At 41.8% G+C, this 27,384-nt stretch overlaps 2 protein-coding genes and 1 long non-coding RNA gene across 5 annotated transcripts in view; 1 reads left to right on the top strand and 2 right to left on the bottom strand.

Annotated features, from left to right (window-relative positions):
• Positions 1-2,267: 2,267 nt before the first annotated feature.
• slc6a15 (solute carrier family 6 member 15) lies at positions 2,268-24,862 on the top strand. The gene is made up of 12 exons (XM_072386414.1): positions 2,268-2,461; positions 3,962-4,481; positions 9,887-10,044; positions 11,138-11,264; positions 11,405-11,586; positions 16,037-16,147; positions 18,132-18,373; positions 18,675-18,873; positions 20,937-21,129; positions 22,445-22,604; positions 22,860-23,022; positions 23,568-24,862. Exons 2-12 carry the CDS (start codon positions 4,181-4,183, stop codon positions 23,946-23,948), a joined length of 2,217 nt encoding a protein of 738 aa, XP_072242515.1. The 5' UTR covers positions 2,268-2,461; positions 3,962-4,180; the 3' UTR covers positions 23,949-24,862.
• On the bottom strand, positions 22,384-23,627 carry LOC140307497 (uncharacterized). Its single transcript, XR_011915823.1, has 3 exons — positions 23,552-23,627; positions 22,813-23,006; positions 22,384-22,589 (listed from the first exon to the last, which is right to left on the bottom strand). It is a non-coding gene; the product is annotated as an uncharacterized lncRNA (long non-coding RNA).
• Positions 24,863-25,017: 155 nt separating the features above from the next.
• The window catches only part of lrrk2 (leucine-rich repeat kinase 2), a 34,042-nt gene continuing 31,675 nt past the window's right edge, over positions 25,018-27,384 (bottom strand). For all 3 annotated transcript variants that reach the window (XM_072386417.1, XM_072386416.1, XM_072386418.1), the window contains 3 exons: positions 27,011-27,079; positions 26,749-26,879; positions 25,018-25,653 (listed from right to left, as the gene is read on the bottom strand). In XM_072386417.1, coding sequence (XP_072242518.1) covers positions 26,755-26,879; positions 27,011-27,079 — 194 coding nt within the window. In that variant the 3' untranslated portion in view covers positions 25,018-25,653; positions 26,749-26,754. The remainder of the gene's footprint in view (positions 25,654-26,748; positions 26,880-27,010; positions 27,080-27,384) is intronic.

The raw sequence follows: 27,384 nt of genomic DNA, 5'->3' as shown, positions 1-27,384 counted from the left end.
AAGCCCCCACGGAATCGGCGCCTATGGTCCTGACTTTTCTTCCTTCCACGAAACACATTTGCAAAATGCAATGATTGCATGTGCAATGCATAATGGTTTAGGGAGAGACAGATCGCACATAAACGAAGTAATGGGACAGCCTATCAAACAAATATGATTGCACACCACCAACAGCAGTGTGCATATAAAAATAAACCAGAAAAAAAATAAATCAACATATCATCTCCACTACTTGTTTGCAGATATAAAGGGAAATGTGTTTGTGTGTGCTTAAATGTGTGCTTGTAAACTTCTGTAAAGTAAACTTCTTTATTTTCCAAGGAGTCAGACTTTTTTATGCCCTCTTAAAGTGATCTTGATCAAATGTTCTCCAATTGTTTCCTTGAACATTGGTTGCCTCTTTACTCACTTTCAGTCCAATCCTCGTACCTGACCATTTTCAGAGGAATGTTTTGGTTTTTTTTGGTTAAGCCACTTAACTGACTTATTTTATCAACGTTATTTTAAAAAATGATTTGACACGGACAATACGCATTGTTAAAATGAACTGTAAATGCACCAGAGTTAGCTAAAAGCTTGTCATAGAGTCTCCCTAAAAACTGAATACAAAAATATGATAATGTTAAAAGGGAAAAGTAAAATTCATCCAGGCATAAAATAATTGCATCCCTCTGTGCTGTGCATTAAAGAAATTCAAGGAAACTGGACAAAAAATGATATCCACAGCAGATGAATGTATCTGAAAGTGATGTCCTTGAGAAAGCTGAAAAAAATCCAGCAAAGACCAGACATAGAACCTAAGAGATGCATCTGGACCTTCAGTTGATCCATCGACTGCTGACCCAAGCCTCATCAGAAATGGTCTCCACTGATGGGCGGCTGTCAAGAAGCCATCCTTAAGGAAAGGATGTCAAATGACACAAGAAGTGGACTGAAAATCAGTGGCAACAGGTCTTATGAAGGGATGAATCCTCCCCAGAGCCCGGACCTCGACATTATTGAAGCAGTGTGGGATCATCTTGACAGAGAATGGAACAAATGGCAACTGACATCCAGAGAAGAGCTTTGGAATGTCCTTCAAGAAGCCTGGAGAACTATTCCTGGAGACTACTTAAAGAAATGAGAAGAAAGTTTTTCTAAGAAGGTTGAGGCTGTGTTGAAGCATAAAGGTGCTCAGACCAAATACTGACACTGACATCTGATAGAGCACTTCAAGCTTTTACCTTTGTAAAAATACCTGTATTTTAATTTACGTTTGCAATATTTTTAATATAGAACTGCACCTGTAGAATCTTTAAATGAATTAAAAGTGCACAAAGTGTCAATGAGTGTACAATCGCCTCATCAGAGCTGGTGAACGGTTCAGTGTAGAGACTTCCTCCCTCTACTGGAAAAGAATCCTTTTAAAGAGCAAAACAAAAACTCTAAACCTGGATGATTAAGTAGAAGAAAATGTGAGTTTGGTTAAAATCATTCAATAAATGAATATGTGCTCCTGTCTCTAATAGCTCGTGATCATATTGTATGCCTGCATCACTTCTGACCCCATGGTTTTGTATAGTGACTAAATTGTTCACACAGACCATGTGAATATGGATTCTGAAGAAGATCCCCATTGTGTTAAAACATACGGATCACATTCATCACGGTACAGTTCTATAATACAGAATCAGTTCGGTTCACTGTCATATCATCTTAAAAAATAAAGTCTACTTACTTAAACTAACGTGTAAATTAACGTTATGTTATTTCTTCTTTATTTGGACAGGAAATACCTTTCTCCTCTTGGCTACATGATTTATTTATTTTTTTATTTTTTCATCGCGACAACCTGAGGGGGTTGAGCCGGTTGATGACGAGAACAGATCAGACGTTGAACAAAAAAACTCGCTTTTTTTTCCTTTTTCTTTTTTTTTTTTACCGGTCAAACCTCTAAGTATAGCATATATATCCCCTAAAAACGATGTATGAATACACATCGTTGTTCCATCCAGTCAAAGAAGTTTATTTAATTTTTAAAAAACGTATAAACACGGGCACATTGCACGCTGTTCAGAAGACAACCCCTTCGCTCGTTAGATTGGTAGTAGTGGGATGTACCAAGCAGGCAAACGGGGGGTAACGCAACATATATATGCACATTTTCACCGGAGGCTGAAGAATATACACACGTACAAAGCCAAAATATATTGTAAAGTTTACTTTAGGAGCTACATCAGTTGAAATAACGGTAAATTAACAGTCGGTAACGGAGCGACATTGGTGCTTGGGCGGCAGAGAACCCCTCCGGGAGCATCTCACTTCTGGTGGCGAGCTACACAAATCAAGCGCTGAAGCCTGAAACCGAACAGACACCGGCCGGACAGAAACCCGTGATGATGTCTTCCCCGTGCATGTGCTCTCACAATTTCATTCCTTGAGACGCGTTATTTCTGGAAAGGACTGCTCTTGTTATGCACAGGTGAGATCCCGGTTCTGTCTATTCCCCCGCTTCTGTAAGTGGTTTATGAAAGAGGCGTGTGATGTGAGCTCGTGAGGCTGACTGAGGTACCAGACCGCAGGATGGAGCTGGCCAGTGAATGATGAAACACCTCACATGGATGTCATGAAGACTGCGCGGGAGGGAGCGCGTTAAATTATGCGCATTCCTCACGGAACAAATTGTGCCCGAGCGAAACAACGAGCCACATGGCAGTGTTGAGACTTAGAGAATTTATTTAAATTTGTTTTTGTATTTTGAAAATCTATTTCTCTGCCCACTTTTCTGCCATTGCAAACCAACGGTCCAGTTTTTAACATTAATAAAGGCGTTTGGTCTTTGTGTGTGTGTTTGGTCACTCTCAACCTAAACACGGTCACACCTTATTTTTCTTCAGCAGCTGTACTGCAGTCCTCCTCGCCTGCTCCTCACTTGCAGTTGTTGAGGTTGGGGAGCATCCTTGGTCCATTTTGTTGCCGCCGTGTTGCGTTCACTGGCTTTTGAAACGCCGGCCTTTGCCTCGTGCTAATCTGGAGTCGTTAAAGGGACTCCAATAATCACTTAGTCCTCTTGAGCAGTGAAAGGGCGTGTTTTCTCGCGATCATTTCATGTATTTCTTGGCTATTTTGAAGCGTAAATTTGGACATATTTCGGGTGGGAAATGCGTAGAGCGCCGGCGCTGCCTTCAGGCTGAGGCTGAAATTTATTAGACAGTGATGTTGCGCACCTTACCCGCATTTGGGTGGCGGGCGTGCCCACACCCCGGCTTCCCGACTAAGTGATACACATTTTTTTTAAAAAGAAGAAGGAAAAAAAACGGGGAATCAGGTTGTCGATTTGGGACGTTTGAGGGCTTTCCCCATCCCCAGGAGCCGCGGAAAAAGGGAATGTTTGGGGTTGTATGCAAATTGCTTTGTCTCCTCAATTATTCAGTAGGCTCGGAGACGTGATAGCCTCCATCGGTCGACCTGTAGCTGTCTCAGTCACCGTTCACAACCAGGCTAACGCTCCAAGGCCTTCATTTGCTCGGAACAATGACTCCGAATAAAACGATCCTCATTCACCGATGTGCCTGCCAGTGGTGTGATTCCCATGTGAGGGCAGAGCTGCATCATTCCAATCAGAACGCGTGATATTAATGGCTGTTAAAAGCTACCCTCTGTATGGATGTTTAGAAATAAGTGTAAGACTTGAATTGAAAATGTTTTTCTTCTGCAACAATGCACGGAGGTATTTCTGTCACATTTATTTTTTCCTCTATCTTTCCCCTGCTTTTGTTTAGTTTGGCTCTCAGAAAAATCACTTCTTATCATCGTTTGTCACAGTCGGCATGTTTTGGATATGCAAATTCTATTAAAGCACTCAGACAGCAGTTTGCAAAAGAAATAAGATGAGAACGAATGAAAAACTCAGGCTCTGAGAGTGAAGAAGTCAAGTGTTTCACTTTCTCATTGTTCACATGTGATTGTTCTGCTCCCACAGATACTTTGGTGATAATGAAGAAATAAACCACTTTGCAGTTACTCCACCTCCACAAACTGTCTAAAAACCCTACAGGCCTTTAAGCCCTAACGCCCCAAGACTTTCCGCTTTGCACCGAGTTTCTTCAGAAGGTGGTTTTCCCCCCCAGACGCAGGCCCTGCCTTTCCAGCCAGCCAGCCGAAAAGACGTTCCACCCCTCGCCCCCGTTTGCTTTATCAAATGCCCAAAAACAGCAAGGCCGTCAAGAGAGAGCTTGACGACGATGTCACAGAGTCTGTCAAGGACCTGCTTTCCAACGAGGACGCCTGCGACGATTCCTTCAAGAAGAGCTCGCTGATCGTCAACAACCAAGAAGGGGAAGGGAAGGAGTGCGATGTGGAGGAAGGGGGCTCGGATGGCGAGGAGGAGGAGCGCCCAGCCTGGAACAGCAAGCTCCAGTACATCCTGGCCCAGGTTGGCTTCTCTGTAGGCCTGGGCAACGTCTGGAGGTTCCCCTACCTGTGTCAGAAGAATGGAGGGGGTGAGTTACTGCCAGCGGCCCTCATTTGTTGACCTTTCAGCTAGCTCCCATTAACTGATAGAGTAAAAGAGTCTTAAATGACAGCAGTCATTAATAACTAATGGGTAAACTTGTTAAGTGACTAGAAAACAGTCATAACAAACACCATGGGCTTCACTACGATGCTCCCGTAGGGATCTCCCGTTCCTCTGTACATACATGTAGACTGAGAATGTCTCTGAGATGATTTGAGGTTTGTTTTTTTATGTTTTTTTTTTTGTTTAATGGGATCAAATAATGAAATAAAGTAGAAAATACCCAAGGTGACATCATCCCAATGGGATTTCTCATTGGGTTAAAAATTGAAACGGGGACACAACTTTTGAGTTTGCATCTTGAAACTGTGGTTAAACCCTTTGCGCTGAAGCGTTCGTGATCTAAAGAAATGTAGATTATCGGGCAGCAATATGCGGAAATGCGACGCAAGTCTGCTGTCAGGACTGCGATTTAATATTTAATTCGAATCAGCCTGATTTAAAAATGCTCGATATATCAAATTGCTTCACGTGAGGATGGACGGACCTGGCGGTAAACTGCAACTTGACTTCCGGAGGCATTCGGTTTGCTTTACATCCACAACACAACAGATGTGACAACAATTATTCCCTTTGATGTGTAGAAAAAATAACAAATCAAACAAGTTGTTTCAGGATTTCTCTCACGGTTACCCTTACATTGCCTTTTGATGTCGTTTTTCTGTAATGTTGATCATAAAGCAGTGAAATTGATGCATGGCGCCTGTTTTTAACTTAAATGACGGTACATGATATATCTGAATATAACTCAGGCTTATGAAAGGCTAAAAAATAGCTCAGCCGATAAAACATTTAACTGGAGGATAAGTGCTTGCTAATGAATACAAATAGGTTCAATCTGGCCCGGCGCAAAACACAATGAAAATGTTTGATTCTCCTTCTTATTTTCATAGTTTGGGCTTTTAAGATTTGGCCTGAAAGAGGTGACACCGTGGCCACTCCGAAGTCCGGCCCTGCTGGATGTCAGACGACAGATTAGCCAAATTAGACACTCAGAGGTGTAATTTGGGTATCGCTGAAGAGTCCGTAATTACAGCCAGTTGCACAAGAAAACTGTGCACGTGCTGCGGCATCAAGGAGAGCGAGCTGAAGCTGAAATGATCGACTTGTGAGAACATCTGTAACTGATCTGTAATAAACCAAGAACGTCATGCTTCGACTGAATAAGTTGAGAACGAGTTACAGTATAGTCACATGGAAACATGCTGGACGATTCTTCTAATATCATGCATCGATAACATTAGCATAACTGGGTTTTCAGCTTCCTCCTGCAGCCAGACGTCAAACTAAGCACCAATCGTTATGTGACGAAGGACTGAGCGTAAACTTACATTAAAACAGAATCAAAGTGAAGCACACTGTGAGGAGAGCGTGAGGATGTCACACTTGGTTGGAGGTGGGACCACACGCCAGAGAAACAAACAGAGGGCGACTGTATTTGGGCACATCTGTGCGTTGCGCATGTTATTACAGATGACCGTGTGACTGACCTCTGCGTCTGTGTGGTGTCTGTCTCTGTTTTGGTTTTATATCCATGTTTAATAGATGAGTGGTTCAGAGATGTTCCTGAAAATGGCTGTTCACACTCACACTCACACTCCCCCCCCCCCTAATATTTATTTAGCTTTGTTTCTATTTAGGCTCCGGACTCATGAAAGTTTCACGCACTGCTTGCACAGTGTGTTTACAATCCGGTTACAGGATTCTGTTTCAACGTCTGTTTAATATTCAAGTCTTTGCCGACAGATGATGAACTGCGAAGCTCTTAAAATAGACACGTTGTTGTTTTTTTTTGGTTTTTTTTATGTGTCGACTGAATGTTTGTGCACAAAGTGCTATATTAAGAACACTCGTGTCAGGAACCATGTGCCAAAAACAGCGTCCTCATCACTCGTATGCCCCAACCTTCAGGTCTGACACGAGCTCCATGGGATGCTCTGTGCCGACGAGTAACCTACATCGATATTAACACTGCTGTCAGTGCGAAGGACATATTCTGTGAGCAGCTCTGATGCTCTTGATTACAGTCTAATAATAACCTCATTTAAAGTTGCAGCAATCAGAAGCACATTTCCCTTAATGGCGTCTGAGCTACTTGAATCACCGCTGACAAACTGCTGCCTGCCTGTGTCCCGGTGGGTGATACTCCACCTGAAGATTATATAAAGCCACCTACAGGCTCTCGAAAGCTGATTAACTCAGTCTCAGACAGGTTTACCTGATAGGAACTCTGAGTCGGAAACCTTTTCCTGCATCCGCACTCTCCAGAGGCAGAGAGCAGACGTTTTCCCCCGACTCAGCCATTTTTATCAATCAGTATCATTAATAAAGGATCCTGTCATTTATAAGTCAGAATCATTTCAACTACTTTGACTCTAATGATCCCCTCATATCCCAACAGCATTACAGTGGGTATGATGGTGTGCTTTGTGTACTGTGGGCAGTAAGTGTCCAAAAAGCTTAAATAATTATTGAGGAACATGCTTAAAAAAATGGATTAAGCACATTAGGATTGTAGTAACATAGTATACACAGAGTAAACTCAGTTTTAAAACAACAATTTCTCACATTGAAAAGTTCAATATCATTAGTAAGACCGTGTGAATCTGTGTGTGTGAGACCTCACTGTATTGTTTTCAGGTCTGGTTTAAACAGCTCTGGTCGCCCTGCAGTGTTCCCCTGTGATTAGATTAAAATGACAGGCCTCTATGTGCGTACTTGTTTTGGTATCTTGGTGAGGACCACAAGTGAGGACAGTCTGAACTCTCGAACAAACCGGTTTGAGAGCTCAGACTTACTTTAAAGGGGAAGTTGAGGTCAGACTAAGGGGCGAAAGAATGCATCATTTCAGTTAATGTTCTTGCAGAAATAGCTATGCAGACGCGTGTGTCTGTGTGCTTTATCTTTGATCCGTCCACAGCAGTGACAGGGTCATGTTCTAGTGTTAATGCATGTGCATGTTTCATCAGCTACCTTTGCTCTGCTCCTCTTTGTTGTAAGCACGAGGCTTCCTTTGCCACAGAGGCCACAAGTGAAAGACGTTTTCATTCTCAGTCAATCCGTTAGAAAATATCAGACTCCTCACAAAGTTCCCTGCAAATCCACAGTATCATATTCCTTTTTTATTTTTTTTACTTTTTAGTTTTACTCCCATCCTTCATTTGACAAAGAGAAACATGAAATTACTTTTTTTTTTCTTCAGAAGTTTCAGAATATCTTTAATCAAGATAAAATCGAAACAAACCAACACTCACACAGCTCACACTGTTGTATTTCCCACTGAAAAACAAAGACCTGAAATGTATCTGTACCTTTGTCTGGTAACAGTTTATAATTGGAATAGAAAGTGAGTCATCAGACTGCTTGTTTTTTTAAGTCCTAATTATAAGATTATTGGTTTTTGTTTGCTTTGGTAATTGTTTGGACGCCGTATTGTCCTCTCGCTTGGTCTCAGGCCGTCTTTTGTGTGCGCAGACCCTGAATTCTAACTTCAGGATAGCGCTCCTACTCTCAACCTGTAGGATCTCTTAAATCATAGCTCAGTCCATTTCTAATCCTACTAACCAAAATTGAAAAAATATTCCACCAAAATTTGACCATAGCTCAGATTGAACTACGAATGTCACAAGCTGCTTTTATTTCCTGCCCTACACCCGAAGGGTTCTACACTGCAATGTCACTGTTTTACATACTGATACTGATAGAAGCTGGGGTTCACAACAACAGTCTAAAGCCCATCCTGCCGTGGCAACCGCTTCACAGAAACACACAGTGTAGCTTGTTCACACAAGTGCGTGAGTGTCTACTCTGTACTATGGAAGTAAATCTTAATTAAGTGTGGGATGAATAGATGTTGGAACATTTCTCGTTTTTATACTACCTGTATGTAAGTTTTCTGCACCCCTTGCAGCTGAACATGGGATACTTTTTAAGAAAAGCACAAATCTCACATTGATCTTCAGGAAGTGAGGTACTTAGGAACTATTTTTGGGATGAAATAAGACTAGAATGAAATACACTCTTGTCAGGCTCTTTGCTTTGTTGGTTTACCATCAAAGCGTCTGAAGAAGCCTGTCGAGGTTTTTTTTTATTTTTTTTACAGACAATGGAAAACCAGAGGGGGTTTTTGATGCCGATTGATGTCAAAGCCTCCTCCCAGACAGAGCCTCGTATTGACCGAACCAGAATTAGAAGCTTTAATATTAGAAACCGTGCTTAAAACAACAGTAAGACACACAATAATTTCCTGTGCATGGCCACACCCATCTGGGCCAAAAATCTCAGAGGGACAGCAGGACTCAGGAAAGGATCTGAATGAACGCCCTGCCATATAAAACAATGAGATCTGTTGAAACACCCGTGGCGGAAGTTTTGAGTCTGTCATCAATGAGTCACAGCAAACATTCGAGGAAGTCGAGCCCTCGCGTTCTTATTTGTTGTTGTGGTTTGTCCTTGATTGAGGGAAGCGTGTGATTTTTGTGGTTGAAGTGTGTCAAAACCGTTGATGCTATAACTACAGTATAACTTTGTTAATGTTCTTTCAAAATAGGATAGTCTGGATTCCTTTGTTGTTTTGAAATGATGCAATAGTCTCCAATGGGTTTCTATGGTTGAGGGTTCTGAAACCTTCATTGCCCACACAGGAACTTTCATTTCACGTGAAAACAAGAGAAAGAGAGGCCTCCTCTCTACATATGTTTATTTCAGTTCCCCTCTTGTAACAAGAAAATAGAGGGGACATTTTTTAAAAATCTGGTGCCACTGAACGCTTCTAACCACTGGCCATTTCTTCTAAACAAAGACGTTTAGGTTCTCTTATTGCCTTCAAACCATCATGTGGCTGGCAGACTCACTGCTCACGAGCTCTCTGATTGTCTCCAGAGATGAGCCTCTCTGTATTTTAATGCACCACACTATTACAGCCTGTCCTGATTTTAGTGATTCACCCTGAAACCCTAATTCTAGAGAGAAATGTCTTTTTTATAACGTGCCCCAAAGTACTCCCACTGTAATTGAGGTAATTTCAGACTTCTGTGTCTTTTTTTGGTTTTTGGTCTTTTTTTTGTGGGCTGATTGCACCACACGCCATGGGGAGCATTAGGTAGAGGCTCACACATGCAGATGTGTCAGTTTCAGGTAGAGGCTACCATGCACAACCCAAAAGTGTCAACTTAAGGGAGATATCAGGTCAAAGTAGAGTGCTGTCATCATGTGAAACTGTGCACCATGTGCTTTTTGCAGAAACTGCAACGGGACGTCACAGTAAGCTGATGAAACAGTTGCACTTCCTTGCGTGTGCTTCGTCTAACTCAATTTTGTTTTCACTGGCAGGAGCGTACCTGGTGCCCTATCTGATCCTGCTCATATTGATCGGCATCCCGCTCTTCTTCCTGGAGCTTGCAGTCGGTCAGCGGATCCGCAGGGGCAGCATCGGGGTGTGGAACTACATCAGCCCTCGACTTGGGGGCATCGGCTTTGCCAGCTGTGTGGTGAGTCAGACACCAGGTTCTGGTCTGTTCTAAAGGTGTATTCATGAATAAATCATGAAGTGAAACTTGACAAAGGAATGGATGACAACATTGTGAATAATCATTATGCTGAAGCAGTTTAGGATGTGTAAGCAAGCATGAAACTTTAAGTACACTTAGCAGAAGTATAAATTAAAAATAAGCTACATGAAAATCAAAGAAAAATGTCAGAATATTCAAACAAAGAAAAGTTTCATCATATTCAAAGCTTTAATGGTCAATCTTTTACCGGCATTTACATCCCGTGTTTTAATAAAGACGGTCTCAACATTGTAAATTAATCTACTCAGATGGGTGTCCCTCCTGCTGCTGCATAGTTAAAAGGGAACTCCAGTATTTTTAAAACTAGACCTTATTTCTGGCATGAAATACATTTATCTACTCACCGAGAACAGTTTGGCGAAAGTCGGCGTCCATCAGAAGCCATTTAGATAACTCGCGATTGGCGTATATCCATATAGCGGAGTGAACAGGGCAGGAATGATGCAGCCTCTAAATAAGGCATTATCTGTCTTTATTTCAGCAATACTTTAAGAAGAATGAATAAACAAACTTGTTCTATAGCTCTGTTAGCACATAGGTGCTGTTTTGTGGCTACTTGCGGCTATAGGACGCCGACTTTCACCAAACTGTTCTTGGTGAGTAGATAAATGTATTTCATGCCAGAAATAAGGTCTTGGTTTAAAAATACCGGAGTTCCCCTTTAAGCCCCATATGAGGAGAAGCTATTTAGATCACAGTACAGAGACAGCACAAGTCGAGATTGATCCGCTCTTCTTCATTGACCTTGCACACTGATTGGCTTCCATTCTTAATTGGTTTAAATCTTATCTCAGAGATAGATATTTTTTGTTTAGTATGATCACTGTTCATCTAAAAGTTATAAAATTAATTCTGGCGTACCACAAGGCTCAATCTTAGGTCCTTCACCTTTTTGCCTTTATGTGCCACCACTTGGTAATTTTGTCAGGAGAGGAGGCATCAATTACAGCAGCTATACTAACATCACACAGCTTTACATTACCATGTCTAATGTTAACTCCCTTGCCTTTAGGTGTGCTTCTTTGTGGCCCTCTACTACAATGTCATCATCAGCTGGAGCCTCTTCTACTTCTCCCAGTCCTTCCAGCAACCTTTGCCATGGCATGAATGTCCGCTGGTCAAGAACAAGACCAGCACATGTAAGAAACAGGAACTGGTTAGGAGGGACCACATTCCACGACCTGTTCTCATTCAGAGCACAGAGTTTTAGCTTTAGAAAGCTTTTGTTTTTTACTTTTACTTGTCCGGTTAACTATGACTGCTATGGTTTTGTCCACAGTCGTGGTCCCAGAGTGTGAGAAGAGCTCAGCCACCACCTACTACTGGTATCGAGAGGCCCTGGACATCTCTAACAGCATCTCTGAGGGTGGAGGACTCAACTGGAAGATGACAGTGTGCCTGCTGGTTGCCTGGTCAATGGTTTGCCTCGCCATGATCAAGGGAATCCAGTCTTCTGGGAAGGTAAGGATATATGTTTTTTGTTATCTAGGAGTCCAATAAAGCTATTTAATTAAGAAGAGATAATCAAGCGAGGAGGAGATGGTTTGGGAGAGCTTTAGAGTTAGAGAATAGAGGAAAAAGCTTTACTACAGTTGACCTATAATGCTGGCAGCTTGGCCAAGATAGTGGCCTAAATAAAAGGCGTTTTTTATGCAGTGTTAAAAAATCGTGTCACACAAAATTGGCTCATTTTAGCAGGATCTAAATTGACTTCTAAATGACAACTGTAATGTGACTTGACAAATTTTTCTAATGATACTGTTTAGTTACATTCTAAGAGCTCATGTGATCTTATGTGGGATTTCTGGCTCAGCTTACATTAGCTTAGCGTAACAAAGCTGACAGTAGCGTGACTTGCATCCGGAAGGATTAGCACATTGGCTAAAAGTTGTAGTTTGCTTGCAAACTCACTCGGCTCTTCATCTCTTTGCACGGGTGATCTATCATCAGATACTTTCTCATATCATGTGAGAAGCGTTAGCTGAGTACTTCTTAGGTCAGAGCCAAGGCTGTGCTAATTTGAAAACTGATTGGACTTTGCAATTTTCCTGGAGTAAGCTTTCAGGTGAAAGTGGTTTAATTTTGAGATTAGGTTGAATATGAACTGCAAGAGTGTGTTTTGTGGGTTTTTTTCTGTACAAAAAACATAAAACAGTGCTTTTGTTATTTTATTTTAGCATGTGCTTCAATTTCAGCTTGAGTTACTTCCTTCTGTAGCAACAAAAAAGCTTTGAAACACCCATTGTATTCATTGCTGCTAAACAAGAAACGTCAGATACACAAAGCCAGCAACTAGCTGATCGTTGCTAATGCTACATTAGCAATAGCGCCTTTGTAAGCCTGTGAAATGATGTGGCTTTGCATCTGCTCACTCGTTTTAATGTTTTCTTGTTTCCTACACGCCAAATATAACTTATTCAGGCTTAAGAGTACTGTCTATGTAAGTCAAGCTTTACATGTCAACTTTTTAGGTGAAAGCCACTGGATTTCAATTTAGACTGCAACATGTACATAGCACGAATGGGAACCATGGGTGTCTCATCTAAACGTGATTTCCAGCCTTCGTTCTTAGCTCAAGCCTTATCCCCACAGTTCTCTACTGTTTGCTTGGCTCCACATCCATAACAACAGCTGCAAACAAAACAAGATGGATGCCTTTCACAGCAGAGGTGCTTTAATCTTGGCCTTTCCTGCAGCGATATGATAGACATGTCTCTTTTTCCGCCTGACACACCCTGCTGACTAGCTGCAGTCTTTGTCAATATCTCCTGTGTCACTCTATCAAGAGAGGTTGTAGTAGCATAAATCCCTTCCAGTGTCATCAGGAATATAGAAATACCTGCAACAAAGATTTGAATTTATTTTGCAACTCTTAATTTTTCAAAACAAATCTAAAACACAGAACCTGGCAGTTAGTTGTACAGTTTGGGCCAGATGGACGTTCTGTAACCACCTGGTGTGTCTGGATGGCCCTTTTGAGTTGGCTTGAGTAAAACTGGGCATTAACTTTTCCTTGAAGAAACGCACAGCTCCAAGTTCCTTTGAAGTTTAATCGGTGCAATGTGTTACTAAAGAATATTAATGCCCTCACCACCCATGTTCACACAAAAGGCTTGTCCAAAGAATACCCCGACTGCGTTTCTGTGCCATTTGTGTGTGGGTGGGCGTGAAAAGGGATCAGACCATTTGGTTGCCATGGTTATACGCGCTCTTTCGGCTTGGCTCGATTGCCAAAAGTGTGGCAAAAAGGGAGATGGAAGGGGGGATTTTGGCTTTTGATGTGTTCAAGTTAAGTTCAAGCAAGATATTTCCATAAAAAAGATCCATTTACATCCAGTTTTTAGCTGCTTTTATGTCGCTCGATATCTACAGTATTGCATTTCATTAGGAAATTTCTTTTTACTCCACTAGATTTGTGTGTTGACATTTAATTCAACACTATTTTTTTATTCATATTTACCTACCATTAAAGTAATCATTTCCCATAAGAAAATTAAATGAAATGATTATCAGTAAAAGCTGTATTAGTAAAAGACTATTAGTAATCATATATAGTAGGGACAGTATAAATTAACACTAAATAGGGTAATTCTGCTTAAATATATATTAAATATAGTTTGGCTTATGACGTGGGACATGATTTTGATCAAATGATAGGTACAGTATTTGGACATCTCTGAACCATTCAAATTAAGTTTTTACTTTCTAACACTTTTGTGTTGTAGTAATGAATATTAGAAATATTATGCATAAAATTGCCATATGGTTTAATGTATGCGGGGGAAAAAGCATGTTTTTATATCATACTGAAATGTGACCTTAGCAAGAAGCATGCTGCTATGTGGCAGGATACGTAATCCTTCATTGTAATTTCCCTTTTTGAGATAAAACGCAAATCTCAGGTTGTAAAGAAGAAGACATGCAGGCTGTTTAGCTTTGTGCTGGCCAAGGCCACAGCTGTGTTCAACATAAGCATGGTGCTGGGAGCACTTTCTCAGAAAGGCCTTTAAAGAGCTGCAGCTGAGAAACTGATGGGGGGGGGGTTAAAAAAAAGTATTCTAGTTATGACAAAAACATTTACCTTCATGGGTAAATGTAACTCTTTTTCATCAACTCTGAAACATTTCTATGATAATGATAGGAATGAATGGCTTTATGATATATTTATTGGAAAATCGTTGTATGATTTCCTCTGGACAAAGAAATTCCTTGAGTTTTTTCGAAGAAGAAAACATCGGGGGGAAAAAAGCCAGAGGATTGTGATCTCAGATTGAAAGATTACATAAAAACTGAATGTGTAGCACAATCACATATTGAACAAATACATGACTGTAATCCTGCTGCGTTTAAGATGTCTGACCAACTTACACAGAGAGTACATATGGATCACCATGCAAGAGGCGTAATGTCTGTGATTCACTAACTGCACTTATGACTCAACCCCAAACCACATCTCAGTGTCTGCATCCACACCCTGAAGCCACCCCTGTAAACCCATATGTCAAAGTGTGGGAAACTGGGCTGACTCAGGCCCTCAATCCTGATCTCAGTCTTCGTGTGCCAACAGGTCAAAACAAACAATGCCATCTAGTTAATGATGTGTTGTCGATTAGGTATCAATGGCAGTTCTGCTCTTGGAGAACTGAAGCAGCGACCAGTTCTGGCAAAAGAGCTTACATTTGATTTTATCATAACTAATGAAAGAAGGTCAGTGAGATACTGAATAGATACACCAAGGCTGAAATAATACATGAAATGATTAAATAATTAAATGAATGGATATTAAACTCTGGATCCAGATTCCATCAGAAGTTAATCATCTCCAAGTTCGCCCATGCTTTAACCAAGGCGCCGATAAGTGAGAGCAGCAGGCTGGGAAAGCTGCAACAGCTGCGTAATAAGAGAGATTACAGCTCGATCTAGCTAGCTTGCACAAAGGTATCTTCTGCATCGCTTTCAGCCCCTTAAAATGGACAGATGCACAGTCCTCCAGAAAGCTAGCAGCACATAGACTTAATGGACGATGCTACGTGTTCACTGAATACTGTTTGGCTAAAACAGAGGACAAAGCGCTAAAAGCGATGAATACCACAGAGACAAAAGTAAAGTGGACAGACAACAGCTGCACTGGACAGTCTTCTTTATTAAACGCTTAAATTCCAGTACATTACAAAGCAGACCTTTGGTCCCTTTGAACTCTTTGTTACTCACAGCAGAGCAAAGCTAAGCACCAACAACAGCACCAACACAACCAAGAGCAGCCGGAAGCTCAGATTGTTCCACATGTTCCTGATATGTGGCAGCAAAAGGATATGACATGTAGACACGTGTTTACGATGCCCCACCAGTGAGCCTGCAGAAATATGTTCAGACAAATAGTGACAGATATAACCATTGAGATACTTCCAGTTGTGTACAAACTTCTCTTCTGAATGACTCTGGTTTAAACTTTTACAGCTGAATTAATCCTATATTAAAAATGTTAAACAGAACATAGCATAAACAGATGGAGAACAAAGGGCAGGTGATGTCATGTGCTGGAGCGTGGGGATATGGGCGGAGCCTGATTCACATTTTCAGAGAACGCCATCCACTGAATGAGGGAAAAAGGTAAAGTCATACCCCAAGTCATTTTAAGGTCGTTAAAGGTTTCTTCATGGAAAAAACCTGGAAATATACAACCACATCCCTCCATTGCAAACTGAAATCCTGCACAAGAGCTACTTTAAACGAATGGAATGTTATTGAATACTTTTTCCTGTTGAATATTTTCCTGTCAAGTGATCACGATCCATTCGACACAATCTGCCAGTGAAGTTTTCGAAACAGGCAAGCGCTGCGTTGTCTTACAAGCCCAGGTCTAACAGGAATTAAACAATAGCTTTTTGTTTGTTTTTTTTTTTGCTTGCAGGTGATGTACTTCAGCTCCTTGTTCCCATATGTCGTGCTGATTTGCTTCCTGGTTCGGGCTCTGCTCCTCAAGGGCTCCGTGGACGGGATTCGACACATGTTCACACCCAAGGTAAAGCACGTTAGAGCGGATCATGTACAAATTCTATGCTGATTGGGTTTTTTCTTTTATTCTTTATGTTTCCATATGAAACATCACTCGAGCATTGTTTAAACATCTACAGTGTTACATTCCATTGGGAAATTTGTTTTTACTCCACGAAATTTGTCTGTTTACATTTAATTAAAAACTATTTTATTGATTCATATTTACCTACTTATAAAACAAAAAATTCTCATAAGAAAAGTAAATTAAACGATTATCAGTAAAAACTGTCTGTATTAGTAATAGTAATAATCATATATTGTAGAGACAGTATAAATTAACACTAAATAAGGTCATTCTGCTTAAAAGAATAAATAGATATTGAATATAGTTTGCTGATGGTATTTTATAAGGATGAGTTAAATATATTCTTTTTACACTCGTGTTATCTACAGGGAAGTTACTGATCTGACTACTTTTTCCATCTCTGGAGACATCAGGAGAAACATTATTATCTCCTTCGCATTTTTTCCCCCGTTGAAATCACCATTTCACTGCTGGAACTCAAAAGACTAATTCTGCACTTTAATAGGTCGGCTCTTCAGCTGCAAGTGGCCAATGGCAATTCAGACCACAAAATCATGTCACCATGGAAACAGGAGTTGCCGAGTCTTTATGTAACCAGCCAGCCAAAGAGTCGTTTTTCAGCAGGGCGCGTCTGTCTGGCGTGTCTGCTCTGCCTCGTCGGCTGACATCTCCCGACTTCAAACGGGAGCCTTTCTGCCACCGTGCAAGTGCGAACATCAAAGTGCAGCCGAGTGTGTGTCCTGCTTTGTGCTCAGAACAGTTAGAGACGTTTGACAAGCTGTCGCTTGACTCGGTGACACTCTTGACATACAGCAAAAATAAAGGCAGAAATAAATATTCACAGCTTTTGTGAGTCATTGTAAAAAAGCACATACAGGCGTGACATGCTCCAACCTGACTGCTCCACCCTGAGTGAGGGAAATTTAGTGGGTCTTTGCTGTCAGGATCTGGATCCACTTGCCCTCTTAGAGAGATGGTTGACTGCAAAATAACAAATTAAGACAAAGATGTATGAAGCCACATTTGTTCATGGCTCCAGAATAGTTTTAGAGTGGTTTACAGGTGCCTGTTGGGACGATGTTGCTATTAAAGTTAGCCGGAACAAAATTCTGACAGTGACGGTAAACGCCATCTTACAGTTTGATCGCTACTGTCACACACCAACCAATAGGGAAGCAGAATGAAATTACGTGCCAATCACAGCGGCACCGGTGTTCTAGGGAAAAATAAAACAAAGCCAAACGGAATGGATGGATGTAAAACACACAACACAATATTCGGCTCGTGGAGGAATTGAAAGAAGAACTGCAGCTGTGCTTCGGAGCCTCTGTTCCAGTAGAAATAATCGTCTTATGTTTTCGTACATCAAACATGAAGCCATAGCCAAGGTTCATCAAAGGTGCACGTTGTGGCTTGAACTCAGTTTATAGGATGATAAAATCTCTTGACTTTCCACCACCCAAAAAAACAACTGCTGTTCCCTCCTTCCGTGGTGTTTAGAAGTTTAGAAAAAACGGGCCTATTACATTCCTGAGACATTAAATGTTGGAATTTTGTTAAAAAAATTTTTAAACTGTATTAGATATTTATCATGATAAATGGATTGTGGATTAATTTCCACCAATAAACCAATTTATGGATTGTTTTTTTTTGCTAATTAACATAATGTACAAATATATAGGGCTTCAGTATTTAAATGACATGATATGAAAATAGGAAATCGGTATTGCAAAATATAAGATTTGGCCTTGAACGCACCTTGAATGTCAGCTTCCTCTTGATCTTTTACCCCTCTTTGCTCATGTGGTGAACGTGTTATGGTGAAATCACATAAGACGATATCAGGTCACACACCTGATGTATCATAAATACGAATGCAGACTGAGTAACCGTATGAAACCAAATGTGTCTGTGTCCTGCTCAGCTGGAGATCATGTTGGAGGCCAAGGTGTGGCGAGAGGCGGCCACGCAGGTCTTCTTCGCACTGGGTCTCGGCTTTGGCGGCGTCATCGCCTTTTCCAGTTACAACAAGCGCGACAACAACTGCCACTTTGACGCCGTCTTGGTGTCGTTCATCAACTTTTTCACCTCTGTGCTGGCCACCCTGGTGGTGTTTGCTGTGCTGGGCTTTAAAGCCAACATCATGAACAGCAAATGTGTTGCTCTGTGAGTACGAGCTTCTCTCTTCACGTTTAACTGCTTCTAGGCTGTCTAGCAATAATTAACTGAGCAAATTTTTGTTGTTTTTCAGGGAAAAATTTTTACTTTATGGTCCAACACTCAGAATTTGTCTATTTTCTTGGACTGAATAAATACACCGTTTCATTTTCTCAGCTAATAGGAAAATTCTCTCTGGTCCAATTAGGTTTTGACAATATTTGCCACTAAACAGTCTTAACACATAAATTCACAAAACGTTTGTGTCTTTGGATCATGTAATTGTCAATAACTAATTCTTATCTTTTAGGAACACCAATAAAATTGTGGCATTGTTGGGGAATGGCATCGAACCGACCATTATTCCCCACCACATAAACCTGACGCAGGTTAGTCAGGTCAGTGCTGATGACTACCATCAGATGATAAATATCATCAGAGGGGTGAACGAGGACGAGTACGAGAAACTGGGGCTGGAATCCTGCAGCATTGAAGATGAGCTCAATAAGGTACATACAAAATAAACAAATGGATGTGATATTGACTTTAAAAGAGGGCAAAACTTTAGGAAATATGCTTAGTTGTTAAACAGTTAGCTTAAAGGGGAAGTTTGTTTTTTTAAACCTGGACCTTATTTCTGGCATGAAATACTTAAATCTACTCACCGATAACAGTTTGGTGAAAGTTGCCGTCATTCGGACGCTATTTCGATCACTCAAGATCCGCGTATAACCATATAACGGGAGTGAATGGGGCATAGACAATACAGCCTCTAAATAAGGCATTACCTGTCTTTATTTCACCAATACTTTAAGACGAATGAATGAATGAACGCGTACTATTGCACTGTTAGCTTATAGCTCCTGTGTTGTTGTTATTGGGGGAAATCGGGGGCTTATTGGGGGCTTTCTACAAACGCGTCTAGTGGGACGACATCATCGCCGCGCGCCACTGCATCCTCCTGTTCAGGAGCTCCTCATCCATATACTCTGGCTCAAAACAGTAAGTACGTCCATCGTACTCAAAGTCGTCGTCCATGTCGTCAAAATCTGATAAATATTCTACCATGATGCACAAAACTATCAGCAGCAAACTCCGTGTGAACATAGCCGACCGTCACAACGCAAATAAGTAAATAAGCTCATAGATATAATAAGCTGTCTTGCAGCGGCACGCGTCAATGACATCCCACTGGATGGACGTACTTACTGTTTTGAGCCAGAGTATATGGATGAGGAGCTCCTGAACAGGAGGATGCAGTGGTGCGCGGCGATGATGTCGTCCCACTAGATGCGTTTGTAGAAAGCCCCCAATAAGCCCCCGATTTCCCCCAATAACAACAACACAGGAGCTATAAGCTAACAGTGCAATAGTACGCGTTCATTCATTCATTCGTCTTAAAGTATTGGTGAAATAAACCACAAGCTTTTGAGTGTACCATACTCAGATAAAGTTAGCTAACGTTAGCATAAGACAAATGTGAATCTCCCTTAAGGTAGCTAACATCATGTTAAGTAAAGTCGTGTCAGCGTTAATCATATGGCATCTGAAGTTTTGTAAGGGGTTTCCAAAGACTAAAATAAAAATTAGATAGAGTTGAGGACTCAGCGGACAATAAGTGTTGATTGCACAACCTGGAGTTAGCTGTTGGCTGCCAGTGGTCTTACTGCAGCCAACCATTTATTCCGCCGCTCTACGTCCTTTGGGATGGAATAAAACTGCAGTCTGGGGTTTCTTTGTCGACTGCTATCACAGCCAACAGCACAACATATTCCTGGCATCTTTCAAATAATGTAAATTTTCGGTCTCTCGCCGATTTCCCTCCTACTCCACTTGTTCTGGTAACGTGACAACGCTGTAACCTCTGACCTGAGTGCTGCGGGCAGACACAAACATGGCAGCGCAAAAATACTGTGACGCCATGTGATTTTGAGTAATAACATGATCTCGAGTGATCTAAAGGACACAGACTTTCACCAAACTGTTATCAATGAGCAGATGAATGTATTTTATGCTAGAAATAAGGTCCATGTTTAAAAAAAAAAAACTTCCCCTTTAACAATTAGTCAGCATAGCTTAGAGATTGGATGCAGCTAGTTTAGCTTTGTCTGCAGGTCACAAAATCCTAACAGCATTTCTGAAGCTCACAAAGGGGCATTTTATGCATTGATGTGTAATTCACTGAAGAACTGAAGTGAAAAATCAACGAGTTATAGTGAATTGGGTGTTTGTTCCAACAGTACACTGACTTCCTGGAGTCTTTTTTTTTTATCACAAGCCAACAATTAGCTGTGGTATCAGATGTATCGTCTGATTCTCAGCAGAAATGAAAATAACTGAGTGCTCCCTAAATTGGATGAATAAAACATTGAACACAGTACATTATATTTCCTCCTATTTGAACTACATATTACATGTTAGTGCTTTTAAAATTCAGCACTTTCAATAGATGTTTCACAGTGAAATCTTTCCGGGAAAGAGGTGGAATTTTGTCTGCTAAAATACGATATTCCTCTAATGGGATTCTGGCTGCAGAGTTTTAACTCCTCCTCATTCTCTCTCCATCTAACAGGCAGTGCAAGGCACAGGCTTGGCCTTCATCGCCTTCACAGAAGCTATGACCCACTTCCCAGCCTCTCCCTTCTGGTCCGTCATGTTCTTTCTCATGCTGGTTAACCTCGGCCTCGGCAGCATGTTCGGCACCATCGAGGGCATCCTCACTCCGCTGATTGACACTTTTAAAGTCCGCAAGGAGTTTCTTACAGGTCAGGGAAAAAACAGCAACAAATCCTTTAGTCCTCACACAACTACTTCAGCAATCACATGTATTTTAACATAGTGACTGCTGTGCAATTGAAATTAACACATTTGAAATCATCCTTTTTGTTGCCAGTTCAGTGGTATTTTTCAAATTTGTGATGAAGGATTTAGAGTTCATCAGCAGCACTCATCCCAACAAGTGTTTTGGGTGCAGAATGGTAATTTGCATGACTGTTAAGGTTAGTTTAGATCAGCTTATTTACAGGCACCATAGCATGGTAAACTTAACCCTCTTTGGTGTGGACTTTGGTCTTTCTCACTCCACAAACTTTCCGAAAGGCTCACAAAGCTGTATAACACACTGTAGGTTAATATAATGTGACCTCAACATAGTGTCTGAAGCCAAGAAAGGTTTGGTCTTCCACAGCCAGAGAGCCTCTTCGGTACATGTTTGACTCTCTCTGAGATTTTAATTTCCTGTGGAGGGTCCCAGTGCAGGGAAACAGCTAATTTAAAACAACAGCATAGTACAGCTTTGGTCTTATTTTCAAGAAAATGAATGTCTCAACGTGTTTGTTAACACTCTGCAATGCCAACCGGTGTTTTTCAAAAGCTAGCTGCTATTTCCAAAAGGAGCTGCAAACACTGTTTTGAAATTTAGCTGCAAATCAATGTGCTCAGCGCAGACTCACAGCCACTTCGCAGGAGAACATGAGTGACTTGATTTTGATTCAGGCAGTCATGGGTGGCCAGCGGCCAATTGAGTAGTAGAGTATTCTGGATCATTTATAGGGGTTTCCCTGGGCATGCTGGGAGATCAGTAAGTAGAGCATTGCTGTAGTCAAGGTGAGAGATAACCGTGAAATGCGTGAGTTTGGTGAGAATGAAAGATGCGGTTAGGTGTCATCTGCATAGCAGTGATACAAGAAGCCGGACCCAAGGAGGTGGTGTGCATTACAAAGAGAAGGGGTCCCAGCAATGAGGAACACAGCAGCCTATCTGCCGTAAAACAGGGTGGAGGTTGTATCATGCTGTGGACCCACTTTACTGATGGTAAATTTAGAAGATTTCCATTAGAGGTAAATGTATTGCCCAGCATTAGAGAACTGGGTTTGAGGCGAATGTTTTGCTTGAAAGAGAAAAACAAAGCAGCACTTTGTTGAACCTGATCAAGGTCAAAACGCCACTTTGTGAGTGGGTTCAATTTGCATTCATTTCTCGGGACGATCAAACTTCTTTTCCCATCCTCTGATGCCTGTGTATGAATGAAAAAACGTCAGAATCTGCAGTAACCGACGACCTGCTTCTTCTCTCCTGCAGTGGGATGCTGCGCCTTGGCCTTTTCTATCGGTCTGCTGTTCGTTCAGCGCTCAGGGAACTACTTTGTGGCCATGTTCGACGACTACTCGGCTACTCTGCCTCTGCTCATCGTCGTCGTGTTGGAGAACGTGGCAATCGCTTGGTTCTACGGGATTGATAAGTAAGCGCACATCACCGGGGGCATGTTGCCAAGTTTTTACTTTGAACATGTAAACAGAAACGACTTGAATACCCCACTTGTGCGGAACAACATTTTAATGGCTGTTTTTGATGAAGGGGAAGTTTGAACAACATCTAAAGGCCGCCGGGTTTATGAAACGGAAACATAAAACGATTGTGAGCGCCGCGCCACAAACATCTGACCTTACCTCCTGCTGCTTTGCTCTGGTTTCTCGCCCCGCTGTCGCTTTCTCAGATTCTTTGAAGACCTGAAGGACATGCTGGGCTTTACTCCGTACCGTTTCTACTATTACATGTGGAAGTACATCACGCCCATCCTGCTGATGGTCCTCCTGTGCTCCAGCTTAATCCAGCTGATCATGACGCCGCCCAGCTACAGTGCCTGGATACAGGAAGAGGTGAGCTGACGTCTCCGACTTGGTCAAACCTGGAACAAGTTCAAAGCAAATGAGAGAGTTCAAAAGAAACGAGGCAGTAGCTGAAAGTAAAGAAAAACGTTTTACGCTGATAAACACATGTTCAGGTATCCTTTAAGCCGAAGACAATCAGCAGGATGTTTGGTCTACCATGCAGGCACTCAAGCACCTGTGTTATTATTAAAAAACCATGGCGAAGTGGGGCGAAGGCAAAACGAGACAAAGTGTCTCCTCGTGTAGTTTTTAGTTTGTCATGTCAGGATAATGCATCGCTGCAAGAAGGAATCGCTTTAAGGAACATTTGCCTCACTAGATAAAACAGAATTATTGCTCGTAGTTCCTATTTTATAGAAGTACATTGGTCAAACTCTTGGAATAATTCTCATTAACAATTAGTTTATTGATTTATAAAATTTGTTATTCCATGGCTACATTTGTAGATTGCTGCTTCTGACAGTCTGTTTACAGCAACTAATCAACATTTGAGTGATCTTCTGTCTGCTTTGCTTACCTCTGTGGCTCTCCAGGCCACAGAGAAGACCCTCAGCTTCCCTCCTTGGGGCATTGTGGTGTGCATCTCCCTGGTGGTGATGGCCATCATGCCTGTGCCCGTGGTCTTCGGCCTGCGCTACTTCAACATCATCGACGAGAACACCAGCAGCCTCTCCACCGTCTCCTACAAGAAGGGCCGCATCATCAAGGAGAGCGCCCGGCTGGAGGACGACGACGACGCCAGCCTGATCCACGGCAAGCCTCCCAGCGAGGCGCCCTCGCCGATGCCCGGCAACAGCATCTACCGCAAGCAGAGCGGCGGCGGAGGCACCGATGCAGACACCGCGCCCAATGGCCGTTACGGTATCGGTTACCTGATGGCCGACGTACCAGATATGCCCGAGTCAGACTTATAGGCTGCGCCAGATGGCCGACTCTCCCCTCCATCCCTCTGCGTGCGTTTAGTCATCATTTCTTTTGCACTGTATATTCATTGTAGATAGCGTAGCTGCTCTGTTATTTGTCGTCTCTGAACCTTATATGACTGTACACCTTAAAAGAAGCAAAACGGTTTGGGAATTAACGCCATCCTTGTCGACCCATAATCATTTCCAAGTCTGCGCCCTTAACTGTCTCTACCCCCCCCCAGTCTTTGCCTCCTCTTCTTTGGAGTTCCAACAGGAGAGAATAGGTGTCTGCAATAAGGAGGATGCTCCACCAGACCTACTTGACCAATATTCTCCAAAGAGGAGTCCGTAAGAGAGCTGGTCACGGAGTCTTCTTGGGACTGCGCCCGCGTCTGTCTACAGTGTTAATCAAATCCTTCAAGTCCTGCTGTGTAACATGGTTGTGTACGTTCTGATCCATGCTGTAACTACAGGCCGTCGAGGAGGTTAGTATTATGTCGGAGTAGCCTCTTTAAGATTGAAACCGATTTTTTTTTTGGCCAAAGTTCGGTGTAGCTTAGTCGAAACAGCGAGAGAACGGCCTTCGAATTCCATTCCCATGATTGTCAAACACAAAAGTGTGCCTAATTTATATTTGTTTATAGAATACATGAACATTGTACATTTGAAGTATTCTGTAAATACAATATAAATAATTATAAATATAATATTTATCATGATCGTTTGATCAGAGCAGTGTTTTTAAGGTTCAGACGTACTTCAAATCCTTAACTCTCTCTCGTCTCTTTGTTTTTTTTACTAATGTCCTTGTCAGTGTCGGTGAGGACTGAGTCCTCCTTGTAAATATTTTTTTCCATGAAATGGCTTCAAACGCAAATGTCTCTTTCCCTGATTCAAGATTAAAGATCAAAAATGGTCCACAACGCTTATTGTCGCCTGTGTTTGATCTCTTTGCTCCGGCTTCGGATCATTCCCACCACATTTTCCCTGAAATAGGAAGAACGTATTTTATGGAACTACCGCTGTGCAAGATGTGCAGCGTTACCCCGCAAATACGAACGTTTCAACTCAAAGGACATTGTGAAAACTAAACTCATAAACCTAACCTTTAATTTTCTGAATAACGCTCTGACAGCAACATAAACACAGAGCCGTCGTCGTACATAAAATAGCTTTTACTCACTTGTCCTGTTTGACCTCACAGTGACTTCAGAGAACATTAAAAACATGTACAAAGCAGGCAGCATCATGAGATGTTTTGAGTCCTTGCAGACGTGGAGTGACTGAGCTCACAGGTACACAGAGATAAACAAACACACACACATTCGAAAATAAATAATCCAATTTACACTTATAGTGGCTTTTCTTTTCCTTTTGGCTCTCTCTGTAGTTTCTGCGGTGCTACAGGTAAAAGTTTTCTTTAACATCCACACTGCTCTCAGCCCTGAAAACACAGATTAGATCATGTGTCCCTTTGAGCAAAGTGTCACACCACAAAAATGAAAGGACTGTCATCATCTGAGAAAACTGAAGTGTTTAAACAATAGAAGAAAGGCAATTTTTCTTGAATCGGATTCTTTCAATTGCGCCCCCCCTTCTCATGAGTTTGTTGGGCTTCCTGGACTGAGTCCTGAAAAGTGCACTTGGTCCCCCCTCAGTGTGACTGATGGAAACATCAATGCTCTGCAGAGTTCATCCCTTTTGGTTGGTTCTTCTGTTAAAAAAAAAGAAGAAAAAATGACTACGAAACCATGTAGAAATACAGTGAGTGATGGTGTAGGTGTGGTGTATGTGGTTGCTATGGTGTTTCTAGCTGCATGTTTAAATATACATGCACCATCCCTGAGACATTCTATCTGTATCAGCCACACCAAAAACAGTACTTTCCCACAACTACGACAGAAGCTACAAGCCACTCGAACAGCAAATATACCATCACTTTATCTTGAATATTCTTGGGATATAAAGCAAATTTAATATAATAAGAAGGGACCAACAGCAGGGACCAACATCAACTTTTTGGCTCATCTGTCATCGACAAACTCATTGTAACAAAAGGCAAGTAAAAGCTCAGATATGGTCAGCTATTTAGCCCAAAGCTGACTATTTCCATAAAACCTGACATGTAAAACTGCAAGATAGCGAGCGAACGTTTGCTCGAGCATCAACTCGAAGACGTGCAGAAAAAGGCATCTAACAGGAAATCCTTTGGAAAAAAAGAAGCACATCTCCGAGTCACGTTTCTTAAAAAAATATATATATATAACATTCACGCATATGTTTAGGCTTGGTGTATTCGGATCTTGCTGTATGACCCGGTTTCAGCCAAGCTTTGACACGACGCTTGACAGTTTGTGCTGATATGCTGTGTTTGGGTTCCTCCAAACGTGCTGCTGTGCGTTACGACCAAACATCTCCACTTTGGTCTCATATGCCCAAAGGACATTGCTCCAGAAGTCTTGTGGTTTGTTCAGATGTGACTTGACAAACCTAAGCTGTGCTGCCACGTTCTAAGGGTTCAACTAAGGTGTGTGGAATCTGAGGTGTAGCCCTTAGGTTTTTGGGTTTTTTTTGCAATTTCTTTGAGCATTCCCCAGTCGGACCTCAACATAAACTCAAAGTCTTTAAACCTTCGCTGATTAATAGGCGGATCAGGATGGAGGTTTGTCCTTAAACTACAAAAGATTACACAATGAAAACCTGCAAAACCTGTACAAAATGTGAGATTTGAGTCTACTGTCAAAAGCTATGACATTAAATCCAGAATAAAAAAAATTAAACAAATAAGATAGTACAAAAGAATCCAAACCCGGGTTCAGACGTGATGGAGCTGCTCTCTCATTTTGGCAGTGATCCGCTCTCTCTTCTCACAGTGCTTCTTCAGGTCTTTGACCTCCATCGGCAGCATGCTGTTCCACACCATCAGTACAGACTCCTCATCTGAGCGCCAAGGAACAAGCACACACACACACACACACACACACACATGTTGGACTTCTGCAGAGAAAGTCCCACAGCAAGACAACTGTTTTGATAAGTGTGTGAGACAAACAACGAGCCCTCGCACTCACCATCGTGACTCTTCTCTTGTGGGAGTCTTCGGCCCAAAACCAGCATCACGTTCTTCCAGTTCAACGTATCTGAACGACAGAAACGAGACGCAGCCACAGAGCTTAGACAGACAGGCTGGTTCGAGGGGTCGAGTTTAAACACAAACTGTGACACGAATAAAAACACGCCGAGCCGTCCGCACGCAAACGCCCCGAGAAACCGCGGACGCAAAACCAAACAAAAACCCAGCTGTTTGAAATGTTTCCCTTCACTTATCTTTATTTTCCTTTGCTTTGTTTTTATCAGTTCTCACACTCTCACTGTTGCAGGCCACACAAGATATGACCTGTTTTTAGAAAACTAACAAGCTGACCCTGAAGTGGTAAAATTCACT

The sequence above is a fragment of the Leuresthes tenuis genome, unplaced genomic scaffold, assembly GCF_036924035.1.
Source record: "Leuresthes tenuis unplaced genomic scaffold, fLeuTen1.0.hap1 SCAF_5, whole genome shotgun sequence".
NCBI lineage: Eukaryota > Metazoa > Chordata > Actinopteri > Atheriniformes > Atherinopsidae > Leuresthes > Leuresthes tenuis.
This window is presented reverse-complemented; position numbering and strand designations above follow the sequence as displayed.